General features: G+C 38.8%; 1 protein-coding gene and 1 non-coding gene across 2 annotated transcripts; both read right to left on the bottom strand.

Moving 5' to 3' along the window:
• Positions 1-8,114: 8,114 nt before the first annotated feature.
• LOC148562394 (uncharacterized) lies at positions 8,115-8,750 on the bottom strand. The gene has a single exon (XM_088490878.1). The coding sequence runs from the start codon at positions 8,748-8,750 to the stop codon at positions 8,115-8,117; it is 636 nt and encodes a 211-aa protein (XP_088347004.1).
• Positions 8,751-12,990: 4,240 nt separating this feature from the next.
• On the bottom strand, positions 12,991-13,098 carry LOC148562393 (small nucleolar RNA R71). The gene has a single exon (XR_015887002.1). It is a non-coding gene; the product is annotated as a small nucleolar RNA R71 (small nucleolar RNA).
• Positions 13,099-14,767: the final 1,669 nt, after the last annotated feature.

The following is a 14,767-nucleotide window of genomic DNA, read 5'->3' as shown; positions in this document are numbered from 1 at the left end:
GAACGGCTACGAGCCCGATCTTGTAAAAGCTGAGTCAATGATGAATGGATCTCATCAAATTTGATTTTTGCCACCTCATTAGCGAGAGCACGTTCGGCTCTGTTCTCATCGCGTGTCGCTTCGATCATGTGAAACAAATTCTTGACCTCAGCCTCTAAACTCTTCATGCGAGTGTTATCGGCGACAGCCATGGTGGAATGAAGGCACCAATTGTAAGGAGGATGAAATATACGTATATATATTAATATAAATTGGTAATGTGGTATAATAAATATTTAAAATTCTCAGTCAAAGTAACAGTAACATATACTTGAGAAGTAATTAGAGAAAGAAAACAGAATAAGAAAATATATTGACAGAAATTATAGAACTAACGGAATAATTGTGAAGTCAAGTCATAGAGTCAATTGTGAGTGCTAGATACATGAAGAGAATAAAAAAGAAGGAATTAAAAAGAGAATAAGGAGTTGAGAGAGAGGAAAGCACAATAGAAATATCAGGAGAAAAAGAGTACCACATCACAATGCCTTCTAGCCTTCCAAGCGAGTATTTGTAGTTCTAATTCTCTCACTTCTTCTTGATCCTTAATGCAGCGGGTCATTCTCCACATGTCCCTTTTCCGTAACTAACTTTTTCTCAATTGAAATGCTTGCATTTACCATTCCATCTTGCTTTTGTTTTGCGTGACTTGCTATGGGTGTTGCTCCTTTATTCATACACGTAACAGTAGTATTTATGTTTGGTAAACTAAATTAAAATTAACTTTTAATAAGCACAAGTAACAACAAGTGTCTTTGGTAAAGTAATTTTTAAATTTAAAAATACTTAATAGACATTAATATAAAAATTAAATTTGGATATTGATTAAGGTACGAAGTTATATTAAACTTTTTAATTTTGATAAGCACAAGTAAACTTTTAACTAAAAACTCTCTTAAATTTTTTTAGAAACATCTCTAATTTTTAAAAATTACAAGCATAATAAATACATAAACTTTTTGATTTATCAAACATAAAATAAAGTGCTACATCTTTAAAAAATTTTACTAAACCAAACCTAACACAAAACAAAAAAAGTATGAAAAGAAAAGACTAATATAAAAAGATTGAGAGAGATAGAGAAGAACACTTTTTTTTAATATAATATTGTTCAAATTTAATCTATTAAGATTTTTTAAACTAAGTTTGTGAGTATAAAATGGTATAAGTACAGATAAAAAAATTAATTATTTGTATAAAATATATATTAAAAATAAATTAAATAATATATATTTATATATAAATAGATGACTAATTTTTTGTGTTGAATAATTTTTTATATTAAATTAGAAAAAGAAAGGAGATACTAATAAGTAAAAGAATCAAAGTTGAACGTCAAAGCAATGATGGTAGATAGATAGGGACGAGATCCAACAAACACATCACTTTTGAAAATGCAAAAGCGCAACCGTGTATAAGGGCATTTGCGTCGAAGCGAAGAGAAATCGATCTTGTCCCGCAACAAACAATGGCAGTGTCACATGCACCAAAGCCAAATTGATATGATGAATAAAAGTTGTATATCCAGGCCAGGATATGGGTGGACATAGAGTTAGGATCTTCCATTCAAAGTGAAAAATCTGGGTCTTGTAGGGTTCGTTGCATTTGCTGTCATTAACAGTGGCCAGTGGCCACTTTAGTTGGAGTACTGCACCTGTAGATGAGGCATTGCAAATGCTTTGAGACTCAGAAAAAGAGAACCCTTTAATTTCTTGCTGCTGGTGGATGTCGACAACGATGTTTCATTCCTTTTTAACTAAAAAGAAATAAGGCTCCTCAATGTCTTTTTTTCCCCCTCATCGAAACACTCAATGTGAAGAATCAAATTATCAATGAAATAAATAAACACTCCCACTTGATAAAACTCTTAAATCTCTCTAAAGTTATAACACCACTATCTTACTAAAAATAAATCTTTGACTCTATTTTTTAGAGCTCAAACTTCACCAGTATCTCTTCTTATTCTTAATGAACTTACGTTGATGAGACTAATATACACGAGACCCATAATCAAGTGTGAATTAATGAATTATCTTTGGCACGCATTGTTATCAATAAAACTGTAATTCTAATAATACATACATATATACTATCACGGATGATTTCATATAAAAACATAATCTTTACTCTTTTTATAATTAACATCATTAACAAAAATTGACTTACTCTCAGATGAATAGATTAGTGTATCTATTATTTTTCCCCCTTTATTTTACTTGTAGAATCAGTGACTTTAGATCTAAGCTACATAACAATCATGGGAGAAAACAAAAAGCATTCAATAATAATCATTGCATTGTATATTTAGATAACTATAATTCTTCATCATGCATTCTCCGGAAGAGGACAAAACCATATACTATTTCAATTTGTCAAAGCTATTATTATTCATAACTCCAAGTTCCAATTTTGTAATTGAGAGAGAGAGAGAGCGCGCGCATTTAATTAATTAAAAAAAAAGCTCAGTTTGATTGAAAAATAACCGTATGATGTACATTATCATTAACTACAACATCAGGGTAATGTTGCCTAAAAATAATTTAAATTTCATAATGAACAAATTGAACACATTTGTTTAGACTATGTCAAAAAGGTTTTTAAGGTAATTGAAGAGAAATCATTCATGAGCAAATTAAGTAGATCAAAGATGTATATAAAAAATGAGGATTGATGATCGAAACAGTGTTTTGGGAGTTACCTGAAACCGGGAGTTTGATCTCGGATGAGATCTTCTGGTTTGATCAAGGCTGCCGCGTCCGACTTGTTGGAGTAGGAGGCGCTGCTAGTTCTCGATTCATCGAGGGGTGGTGGTACCTGCAAGAGATTCCGATGCTTAAGTCAGTATGGGCTTTAGGCAGATTTTATGTAAAATTGGAGTATGAGTTATACCTGGGTGCTCCAGTGTATTTATATTAGTGATAGACGATCTTTCCTTAAGATAAGTTTGTTATCTTATCTTATCTTTTGTGAGTTAGATCGTCTTTTTGGGCCAACCACCTTCTAGCAGTCGGTGGTCCTTTTATTGGGCCTCTGCGAGGGTCTTCCGAGCTCTTTGGTGAGAGTTCCTTTGTAATGGGCCAACCTTTAAAGAGGTCGGGCCTTTGTCTTCGCGCAACCCGGATCCTTGTAGCTCGATCCATGGTATGAACAGTGCCCCTACTTGAGCTTCGACCTTTCCATGAGGTTGTGCTTCCGAGCTTCGACCTCTTTGGGAAGTCGTGTTCAAGCATTAGTTCGATTGCGCCTGGTTCGCTCCTTCTCATACGAGCTTCGTGCCTTTAAATATTATTTCAATAATGCGAAGCATTTTTGCTTTCGCTCCTTAATTGCTGCGTCGTTTTTCGAGGGCGTTATTTTCTTGGAAGCGTTCGAGCGCTTTTAAAGTCTATTGATTGGGCTTTTATTCCTTTTGCCGTTTCTTTTCTCTGTTTGTTTTTTGTTTGAAATCAAAGAAGGGGTTTTTATTCTCTTCATCTTCCTTTGTTTCCTCCTGCTTCATTTTTGCTGCTCGCTTCTTTGCGAAAAACCTTTTCGTCTGGTTCCTTCGTTTTTGCCCCAAGCTTTCTTCTCATTTGAAGACTTCGCTTGTGGATCGTTCGTGTTTTGCTGTTCATCTGTTTGTTACTGCTCCTCTCTCATCGCAGGTTGGTACTCCGTTTCATGGGCTTTACGTTCTCTTTATTGGTTATGATTTCTCCATTTTGGTGCTTTATTTCTGCCGCATGCTCCTGTTTTCTTTTCAAAGTTTTGATCTTGCCTTACTTTTCAAAAAGGTTAAAGTTTTTTTCTTTGACTTTGCGCTTTTCTTGTTTGTTGGGAAAAAATGTTGGCGCTTGGGTTTTGATTTCTTGCGTCTTCTCCCTTTCTGTATCTGTACTGCCTCCAAAGGGTGCTCCCAGGTTTCAATGGTAAACTTTAGCTTTTGCGAGCCTTGGGGGCCCTTTTCGCTGTTATATTTTATTGTTTGCTGGTTGCTTTTTTGTTTTCTGATTCTGCCTGAGTTACTTTGGTAGTGAAGCTTCTTTCGTTTTCTTGCTGTAGGTGTAGTTTTCTATATCTTCTCGTAGGAAAATTGTTGAGATGTCCACAAAGGTCTCTCCTGGTATGGATGACTGGTTAGATTCCATAGTGTTAATGTGTGTGACTGTAGCAGACCCAGAGTACTGTGAGAAGTTTAGGAGGTTCCATAGGATTTACGAGAATAGGGAGGATGAGAAGAATTACGAGTTGTTGTTGCCCGACCCTGAGGAGAGGATCAGTTTCCCTCCCTTAGGTCGGGCAGAGCGTCCCTTTTTTTATACTTATGACTGCTTTTTTACCAAATTAGGTATTACCCTTTCTTGTTGTTTGTTTTTTATCCCTCCATTGCATAACTGTTTATGTGGTCTCTTTCTTCTTTTTCAGAGATGGTTGTCAGTTCTGATTCGATGAAAGTCCTCAGGAAGACCAAGAAAATGGTGGCCACCCAAAACGTCCAGAAGAAGACGTTGGGAGAGGGTTCTAGCCAGGTTCCTCCGAAGAAGCCAGAATCTGATCCTCAGGGTCCGAGGAAGGTCATCCCGACCCCTCGAGTTCGGGCGGTCTCTACTGATCCTCCCTTGGCGACTTCTGGTGCTGCCTCCTCTCCTACTTCATCTGGCCTTCCTCCCAAGAGGCCGAGGACTGCCGGGACCTATGATCTTAATGATAGGGACTTCGACGGCGCAGCTTTTGCTACAGAGCTTATCGCTCCTCATGGCAAGGTTCCGACTGATGATGTGTCCATCCTCCACCACCTCGACTTTATATCCAGTAATAGTATTCGGATGGCTAATCTCAGTGCTGCTTTGTCTTGGGATTTCAAGAAGTCCCCTATCCACGCTACTAGTGCTTTTCTTGAGAAGGCCAAGGCTGATTATGATAGGGTGGAGAGTTTGAGGCTTGAGTTGGAGGCAAAGAATGTTGGGTTGGAGCTCGCTGCGGAGAGGGAGAAGGCCCGGGCTACTGCTGTGGAGGCTGCTACCAATTTGGCTGAGGATATGGCAAAAAAGGCTAAGGAGAGTTACACCCGGACCTATGGTGAGCTTTTGGAGGCCAAGGAAAAACTCCAGTTTTCTTATGACGATTACACTGAGCTTCAGGGCCATGTGGTGAGTGGTATGACTGCTCTGTATAAAAATTTGAAAGCTTAGGCTCGTGTTCTTGCTCCAGATGCCGATCTTACCTTGTTTAGTATAGACAACATTGTTGAGGACGGTAAGATCGTGCCTGCTCCTGATGATGATAAGATTCCTGTGCCGGATCCCTCCGCCAAGTCTTCTGCAGCCCCTTCTACCGAGGCGCCCCGACCTGAGGCTAATCTCGAGTTGGAGATTTTGAATGGTCCGGATGGTGTTGTCAGACCTGTTCTGATCTCAGTCATCCCTCCTACCCCTCAGGATGCAGCGACCGGAGCGAAGATGGACCCTTTGTGATTCCCTCTTTTATTTCTCTTTTTTTTGTATTGATGTGGTCCGACCTGTGGACCTTTTGAACTTTTGGTTTTGTGACTTATTTGGATAATTCTCTGACATTTCATAGTTGCTTCTTAGCAACTTTTGGTTTAATCAGAACACTTTTACTCCTGGGTTGCCGTTGGGTAACCTTTGAGTTTTTTGATGTTTTAACTTTTTATGTTGACTACTTCTGGTGGTGTGCTGGCCGACTTTTGGCGAGATGCTCTTATCTTTAGGTCGTTTTCTCAACCTTTTATGGCCTTTTGTCTGGGGATGGCGCCCTTTCATGGGTTTTCCATGCCTTAGGGTTGGGTGTTTTAACTCCCTGGGTCAGCATCCTTTCGGGCGATCTTTGAGGTAGTGTTCGTTCTATGAACTTACTACCTTTTCCTTTTGGACTGTGCCTTTTCTTAGTTGTATTGACAACTTTGCTTTTCCTTTGGCGATGTTGTCCTTGCAACTTGTTGGTTGGTGTAGTAGGTCGGTGTCTTTTTAACGATCTCGTGGTAGTGTTCTTTTGTGAACTTCTACCTTATTCTAGCTTCGTGTGAGTTTAGTGTTACTCCATTTTTGGACGTTCTTAGTCCTCTCACAGCTCGACCTTTGTAGGCTTTTAGTTGAATTGGACGACTTTTGGAGTCTTTTTTTATTTCGTGATTGCTTTTGCTTTTTAAGTAGTGTCCTTTTTTGGGACGCCTACCTTTTTAGCTTGGCAACTTTGGCACTAGATTTTTCGACCTTTTTGGCATTTACGTGGGGTTGTTCCCTTTTTAGTGATCCTTTAGCTGGTCCGACTTCTCTGTCGGGCCTTTTCTAGTTATTTTTAGTAACTCCGTTTTTTATCCGACCTCGTCAGGTCACTTTATACGGGTTACCTTCATAACTTCTTCATTAATTTGAGTTTTGTCGTTTCACCTTGCCGACCATTGTGGTCGGGCGATGAATTTTGCGTTTTGTTGAGGCTAAATTAATGCGCCTTGGTAGGAAACTTTTTAGGGAATCTGTAATTTTACTAAAAATAAAAAGTAGTGAGAAAAATATAAACAAGAGTATGTACATGTGTGGAGTTACCCTTTAAGTCAGGCTGCCTTCAAGTCTTAGACTGGAGCCTCATTAAAAAACCCTTTAGTGGGAAAAAGAGTGCACCTTACCTTGGCTCAAGACCCTACTTAGCTTCTAGTGGTAGTACCTTCTTAGGTTACATGCGTGCTAAGACCTCGGGAGCTCTCGCCCTTGGAGGTCGGCCACTTTATAGTAACCTTTTTCAAGTATGTTTGTAACTCGGTACAGTCCTTTCTAGGTAGCCGCTAGCTTTCCTTCTCCTGACCGTCCTGCCCCGATGTTATTTCGGATTAGGATGAGGTCGTTGGTAGTGAAGCTTTGTTGTATTACCTTCCGGTTGTACCTTGAGGCCATTCGACGCTTCAGGGCTTCCTCTCTGATCCGAGCTTTTTCTCGGACCTCTGGAAGCAGGTCGAGTTCTTATTTTTGGACTTGGGAGTTGGTGTCCTCGTTGTAGAAGATCACCCTAGGGGATCTTTTGTCTACTTCTATGGGGATCATTGCCTCCACCCCATAAGCAAGTCGGAAAAGCGATTCTCCGGTAGTGGAGTGTGGCATTGTCTGGTATGCCCATAGGACTTGCGGGAGCTCTTCAGCCCAGGCTCCTTTTGCGTCCTGCAGTCGACATTTTGACCCGGCCAGTATGACTTTGTTGTCGGCTTCCGCCTGTTCGTTGGCTTGTGGGTGTTCCACTGAGGTGAACTGGTGCTTGATTTTCATATCAGCTACCAGGTTCCTAAAGCCTGTGTCAGTGAACTGAGTCCCATTTTTTGTGGTGATGGAGTGGGGAATCCCAAACCTTGTAACAATGTTTCTATATAGGAACTTTCGACTTCTTTGGGCGATGGCAGCAGCCAATGGCTCTGCCTCGATCCACTTTGTGAAGTAATCTATTCCTACAATGAGGAATTTGACTTGCCCTGATATTTGGGGGAATGGTCCGAGAAGGTCGAGCCCCCACTTTGCGAACGGCCAGGGTGAAGTGACGCATATGAGTTCCTCAGGTGGGGCAATATGAAAGTTGGCGTGTTTCTGACATGGGGGGCATGTTTTGACGAACTCTGTTGCTTCCTTCTGTAAGGTCGGCCAGTAAAAGCCGGCTCGGAGTACCTTTTAGGATAGAGCTCGTACCCCGAGGTGATTGTCGCACATGTCGCTGTGGACTTCTACTAGGACTTCCATTGTGGCGGAAGTCGGGACGCATTTTAGGAGGGGTGTTGAGATCCCTCTCATGTATAGGACGTCGTGCACGATGGTGTAATATTGTGCCTCTCGTATGAGATTTTTTGCCTCTTTTTTATCTGTGGGGAGTGTTTCGGACTTGAGGTAGTTGATTATGGGAGTCATCCACCCTTGGTCCTGGTCTGATATGTTTAGGACCTTCTCTTCCTCCGAGGTTGATGGGTTTTGTAGGGTTTCTTGGATAAGGCTTCTATTATTTTCCCCTGGTTTGGTGCTGACTAGTTTTGAAAGTGCGTTGGCTCGGGTGTTTTGTTCCCAAGGTATATGTTGAAACTCATATCCCATGAATTTCCCGAGCTATTCTCTGGTTTTTTCTAGGTATTTTTTCATGGTGGGATCCTTTACCTGGTAGCTTCCTTCTATTTGTGAGGTGATTAATTGTGAATCGCTGAAGATGGTAAGCTTTTGGGCTCTGACCTCCCTAGCCAGCTTCAAACCAACCAGTAGGGCTTCATACTCGGCTTGATTATTTGAGGCGGGGAACTCAAACCTTAAGGAGAGTTCGAGTTGGGTCCCTTGGTCACTTTCCAGGATAACGCCGGCTCCACTCCCGGCTTTGTTTGATAAGTCGTCAATGTAGAGGTTCCAGTCAATGGGGGTTCCTGGGATGTCAGTGTACTCTGCGACGAAGTCGGCCAGATACCGGGACTTGATGGCCGTCCGATCTTCGTACTTGAGGTTGAATTCGGATAGCTCAATTGCCCATTGTAGAATTCTTCCAGTCAAGTCGGTTTTCTGTAGGATGCCTTTCATGGGTTGGTTAGTCCGTATTCTGATGGTGTGGGCTTGAAAGTATGATTGAAGCCGTCGTGAAGTAAGTATGAGGGCGTAAGCGAAATTTTCTATCTTTTGGAAGTTTAGTTCAGCACCTTGTAAAGCCTTGCTGATAAAGTAGATGGGTTGTTGTCCGTTGTCGTCTTCTCTGACTAGCATTGACGCTATCGCCCGACTTCCAACGGCGAGGTATAGTATCAGTTCTTCTCCTTGTCGAGGTCGGGTCAGGATAGGTGGTTGCCCCAAGAATGTTTTGAACTCTTGGAAGGCTTGTTCGTATTCTGGGGTCCTGATGAGCGGATAATTTATACGCTTTTTGGCATTGTTTTTACATAGTTTTTAGTATGATTTAGTTAGTTTTTAGTATATTTTTATTAGTTTTTAAATAAAAATCACATTTCTGGACTTTACTATGAGTTTGTGTGTTTTTTTGTGATTTCAGATATTTTCTGGCTGAAATTGAGGGACTTGAGCAAAAATCTGATTCAGAGGCTGAAGAAGGATTGCAGATGCTGTTGGATTCTGACCTCCCTGCACTCAAAGTGTATTTTCTGGAGCTACAGGAGTTCAAATGGCGCGCTCTTAACTGCGTTGGAAAGTAGACATCCAGGGCTTTCCAGCAATATATAATAGTCCATACTTTGCTCAAGATTAGATGACGCAAACTGGCATTCAATGCCAGCTTTCTGCCCTATTCTGGCGTAACAAGTTGCAAAGCAGAGTTAAACGCTAGAAACAAGTTACAAACTGGCGTTCAACTCCAAGGAAGACCTCTACACGTGAAAGCTTCAATGCTCAGCCCAAGCACACACCAAGTGGACCCGGAGGTGGATTTCTGCATCATTTACTCATTTCTATAAACCCTAGTAACTAGTTTAGTATAAATAGGACTTTTTACTATTGTATTAACATCTTTGGACGTTTAGTCCTTAGACAGTTTTGGTCATTCTGGTTCCCTCTCTGGGGCCAAAGCCAATGAACACTATTATCACTTATGTATTTTCAACGGTAGAGTTTCTACACACCATAGATTAAGGTGTGGAGCTCTGCTGTTCCTCATGAATTAATACAAATTACTATTGTTTTTCTATTCAATTCAAGCCTATTTCTTCTCAAAGATATTCATTCGTACACAAAAACATGATGAATGTGATGATTATGTGACGCTCATCACCATTCTCACCTATGAACGCCTGCCTGACAACCACTTCCGTTCTACATGCAAACAAGCTTGAATGTGTATCTCTTAGCCTCCTGATCGTGAAATCAGAGTCTTCGTGATATAGGCTAGAATTATTGGCAGCCATTCTTGAGATCCGAAAAGTCTAAACCTTGTCTGTGGTATTCCGAGTAGGATCTGGGAAGGGATGGCTGTGACGAGCTTCAAACTCGCGAGTGCTGGGCGTAGTGACAGACGCAAAAGGATTACTGAATCCTATTCTAGTATGATCCAGAACCGACAGATGATTAGCCGTGCGGTGACAGCGCATTTTGGACCATTTTCACTGAGAGGACAGGATGTAACCATTGACAACGGTGATGCCCAACATACAGCTTGCCATGGAAAGGAGTATGAAGAATTGGATGAAAGCAGTAGGAAAACAGAGGTTCAGAAGTAATAAAAGCATCTCCATACGCTTATCTGAAATTCTCACCAATGAATTACATAAGTATCTCTATTTTTATTTTATATTTTAATTATATTTTAATTATCAAATCTCCATAACCAATTGAATCTGCCTGACTGAGATTTACAAGGTGACCATAGCTTGCTTCAAGCCGACAATCTCCGTGGGATCGACCCTTACTCACGTAAGGTTTATTACTTGGACGACCCAGTGCACTTGCTGGTTAATTGTGCGAAGTTGTGACAAAGAACTAAGATTATGAACGTGCGTATAAAGTTTTCAGTGCCGTTACCAAGGAATGAACGATCACGATTTCGTGCACCAAGTTTTTGGCTCTGTTGCCGGGGATTGTTCGAGTTTGGACAACTGACGGTTCATCTTGTTGCTCAGATTAGGTAATTTTATATTAATTTTAAGCTTTTTATTTTTATTATTTTTATTTTTGAAAAATATTCAAAAAAAAAATAAAAAAATTATTAAATTATTCTATGTTCTTCAGAATTTTTAAGAATGAATTCTAGAGTTTCATGAGATATGTTGAATCCTGGCTGGCTGTTAAGCCATGTCTAATCTTTTGAACCGAGGTTTCAACCATCTTGAGAAGAGCTTCTTTATCTTTCTCAGCAAATTAGTTGTTGTATTTAATGTTCTGCTGAAGCTTAGCTGGCCATTGGCCATGTCTAGTGTTTTGGAACGGAGCTTTCACTGAAAGCTTGGCTGGCTAGTAAGCCATGTCTAATTTCTGGACCGGAGTTTTAGACTAATATTGCATGATTCCTGGAATTCTTATTAAAAATTTTGAAATCCTTATTTTTCTTTTTCAAAATAATTTTCGAAAAATCCAAAATTTTTTTAATAAAATCATAAAACCAAAAATAATTTGATGTTTCTTGTTTGAGTCTTGTGTCAAGTTTTAAATTTGGTGTCAATTGCATGCTTTTTTAATTTTTCTTTAAAATTTCAAAAACTCATGCATGTGTTCTTCATGATCTTCAAGTTGTTTTTTATGATTTTCTATGTTTGATCTTTAATTTTTCTTGTTTTGCATCTTTTCTTGCTTCTCATATGCATTTTCAATTTGTTAGTGTCTCAACATTAAAAATTTTTAAGTTTGGTGTCTTGCATGTTTTTCTTTTCTTAAAAATTTTCAAAAACATGTTCTTGATATTCATCTTGACATTCAAAGTGTTCTTGGTGTTCATCTTAACATTCAAAGTGTTCTTGCATGCATCATGTGTTTTGATCTTGAATTTTTATGTTTTGCATTATTTTTATGTTTTTCTCTCTCTTCATAAAAATTCAAAAATCAAATAAATATCTTTCCCTTATTCTCTCATAAATTTTCGAAAATTTGGTTTAATTTAGTAAAAAATTTTTTAAATTTAATTGTTTCTTATGAGTCAAATCAAATTTTCAATTTAAAAATTCTATTCTTTTCAAATATTTTTTTCAAAAATCAAATCTTTTTCATTTTTCTTTTATGATTTTCGAAAATTTCAAAATGATTTTCAAAAATATTTTTCTTATTTTTATCTCATATTTTTTAAATTAATACTAACTATTAATATTTTGATTCAAAAATTTCAAGTTGTTACTTGTCTATTAAGAAAGGTTCATTCTTTAAATTTTAAAATCATATCTTTTTGTTTCTTGTTAGCCAAGTAATCAACTTTAATTTTCAAAATCAAATCTTTTTAAATTTCTTTTTCAAATCTTTTTCAAAATAAATTTCAATCACATCTTTTTTTTTTTAATTTCAAAATCTTTTCTAACTTCTTATCTTTTCAAAATTGATTTTCAAATCTTTTTCAATTAATCTTATCTTTTTGTTTGATTCTTATCTTTTTCAAAACTACCTAACTAATTCTCTCTCTCTAATTTTCGAAAATCACTAACCTCTTTTCCAAAATTCCTTTTTAATTAACTAATTATTTTAAATTTTAATTTAATTTAATTTCATTTTTAGTTTATTTTCGAATTTTAACTTTAATTTTAAATTAAAAACAAAAATATTTTTATTTTATTTTGTTTAAATTCTTCCCTCTCTCATCTCCTTCTAATTATTTATTTATCTACTAACACTTCTCTTTCACTCAAAAATTTGAACCCACTCTTCTCCTCTGTGTTCGAATTCTTATCTTTTTCCTCTCCCATTCTTCTATTCCTATACTCATATAAGGAATCTCTATACTGTGACATAGAGGATTCCATATTTTCTTTTGTGTTCTCTTCTTTTTCATATGAGCAGGAATAAGGATAAGAACATTCTTGTTGAAGCTGATCCTGAACCTGAAAGAACTCTGAAGAGGAAGCTAAGGGAAGCTAAAGCACAACTCTCTGGAGAAAATCTGACAGAAATCTTCGAAAAAGAAGGAGACATGGCCGAAAATAATAACAATGTAAGGAAGATGCTTGGTGACTTTACTACACCAAATTCCAACTTACTTGGAAGAAGCATCTCAATCCCTGCCATTGGAGCAAACAATTTTGAGCTAAAACCTCAATTAGTTTCTCTGATGCAACAGAATTGCAAGTTTCATGGACTTCCATCAGAAGATCTTTTTCAGTTCTTAACTGAATTCTTGCAGATCTGTGATACTGTTAAGACCAATGGGGTTGATCCCGAGGTCTACAGGCTTATGCTTTTCCCGTTTGTTGTAAAAGACAGAGCTAGAATATGGTTGGACTCTCAACCTAAAGATAGTCTGAACTCTTGGGATAAGCTGGTCACGGCTTTCTTAGCCAAGTTCTTTCCTCCTCAAAAGCTTAGCAAGCTTAGAGTGGATGTTCAAACCTTCAAACAGAAAGAAGGTGAATCCCTCTATGAAGCTTGGGAGAGATACAAGCAACTGACCAAAAAGTGTCCTTCTGACATGCTTTCAGAATGGACCATCCTGGATATATTCTATGATGGTCTGTCTGAATTATCAAAGATGTCATTGGACCATTCTGCAGGTGGATCCATTCACCTAAAGAAAACGCCTGCAGAAACTCAGGAACTCATTGATATGGTTGCAAATAACCAGTTCATGTACACTTCTGAAAGGAATCCTGTGAGTAATGGGACGCCTCAGAGGAAGGGAGTTCTTGAAATTGATACTCTGAATGCCATACTGGCTCATAACAAAATATTGACTCAGCAAGTCAATATGATTCCTCAGAGTCTGAATGGATTACAAGCTGCATCCAACAGTACTAAAGAGGCATCTTCTGAAGAAGAAGCTTATGATCCTGAGAACCCTGCAACAGCAGAGGTGAATTACATGGGTGAACCCTATGGAAATATCTATAATCCCTCATGGAGAAATTATCCAAATTTCTCATGGAAGGATCAACAAAAGCCTCAACAAGGCTTTAATAATGGTGGAAGAAATAGGTTTAGCAATAGCAAGCCTTTCTCATCATCCACTCAGTAACAGACAGAGAATTCTGAGCAGAATCCATCTAGCTTAGCAAATATAGTCTCTGATCTATCTAAGGCCATGCTAAGTTTCATGAATGAAACAAGGTCCTCCATAAGAAATTTGGAGGCACAAGTGGGCCAGCTGAGTAAAAGGGTCACTGAAACTCCTCCTAGTACTCTCCCAAACAATACAGAAGAGAATCCAAAAAGAGAGTGCAAGGCCATTACCTTACTTGGTGTGGCCGAACCCAGAGAGGAGGAGAAGGACGTGAATCATAGTGAGGAAGACCTCCTGGGGCGTTCACTGACCAATAAGGAGTTTCCCTTTGAGGAACCAAAGGAATCTGAGGCTCATCTAGAGACCATAGAGATTCCATTAAACCTCCTTTTACCATTCATGAGCTCTGATGACTATTCATCTTCTGAAGAAGATGAAGACATTGTTCAAGGGCAAGTTGCCTAGTATTTAGGAGCAATCATGAAGCTGAATGCCAAGCTATTTGGTAATGAGACTTGGGAGGATGAGCCTCCATTGCTCATTAATGAACTAAATATCTGGGTTCAGCACACTTTGCCTCAAAAGAAACAGGATCCTGGTAAATTCCTAATTCCCTGTAACATAGGTACCATGAACTTTGAGAAGGCTCTGTGTGACCTGGGGTCAGGAATAAACTTAATGACACTCTCTGTAATGGAGAAATTGGGAATCTTTGAGGTACAGGCTGCCAAGTTCTCATTAGAGATGGCAGACAAATCCATGAAACAGGCCTATGGATTAGTAGAGGATGTGTTAGTAAAGGTTGAAGGCCTTTACATCCCTGCTGATTTCATAATCCTAGACACTGGGAAGGATGAGGATGAATCCATCATCCTTGGAAGACCCTTCCTAGCCACAGCAAAAGCTGTGATTGATGTGGACAAAGGAGAGTTGGTCCTTCAACTGAATGAGGACTACCTTGTATTTAAAACTCAAGGTTCTCCTTCTGTAACCATGGAGAGGAAGCATGAAAAGCTTCTCTCACTGCAGAGTCAACCAAAGCCCCCACAGTCAAACTCTAAGTTTGGTATTGGGAGGCCACAACCAAACTCTAAGTTTGGTGTTGAACCCCCACATCCAAACTCTAAGTTTGGTGTTGGGAGGTCCC

Source organism: Arachis ipaensis, chromosome B6, assembly GCF_059453495.1.
Source record: "Arachis ipaensis isolate K30076 ecotype BB chromosome B6, ASM5945349v1, whole genome shotgun sequence".
NCBI lineage: Eukaryota > Viridiplantae > Streptophyta > Magnoliopsida > Fabales > Fabaceae > Arachis > Arachis ipaensis.
Note: the sequence above shows the minus strand (reverse complement) of the source record. Positions and strands in the feature narration are given on the sequence as shown.

What these genes read in the sequence shown, in the direction of transcription:
- LOC148562394 (XM_088490878.1), bottom strand. Translation starts at nt 8,750, where the DNA reads ATGCTAGTCAGAGAAGACGACAACGGACAACAACCCATCTACTTTATC.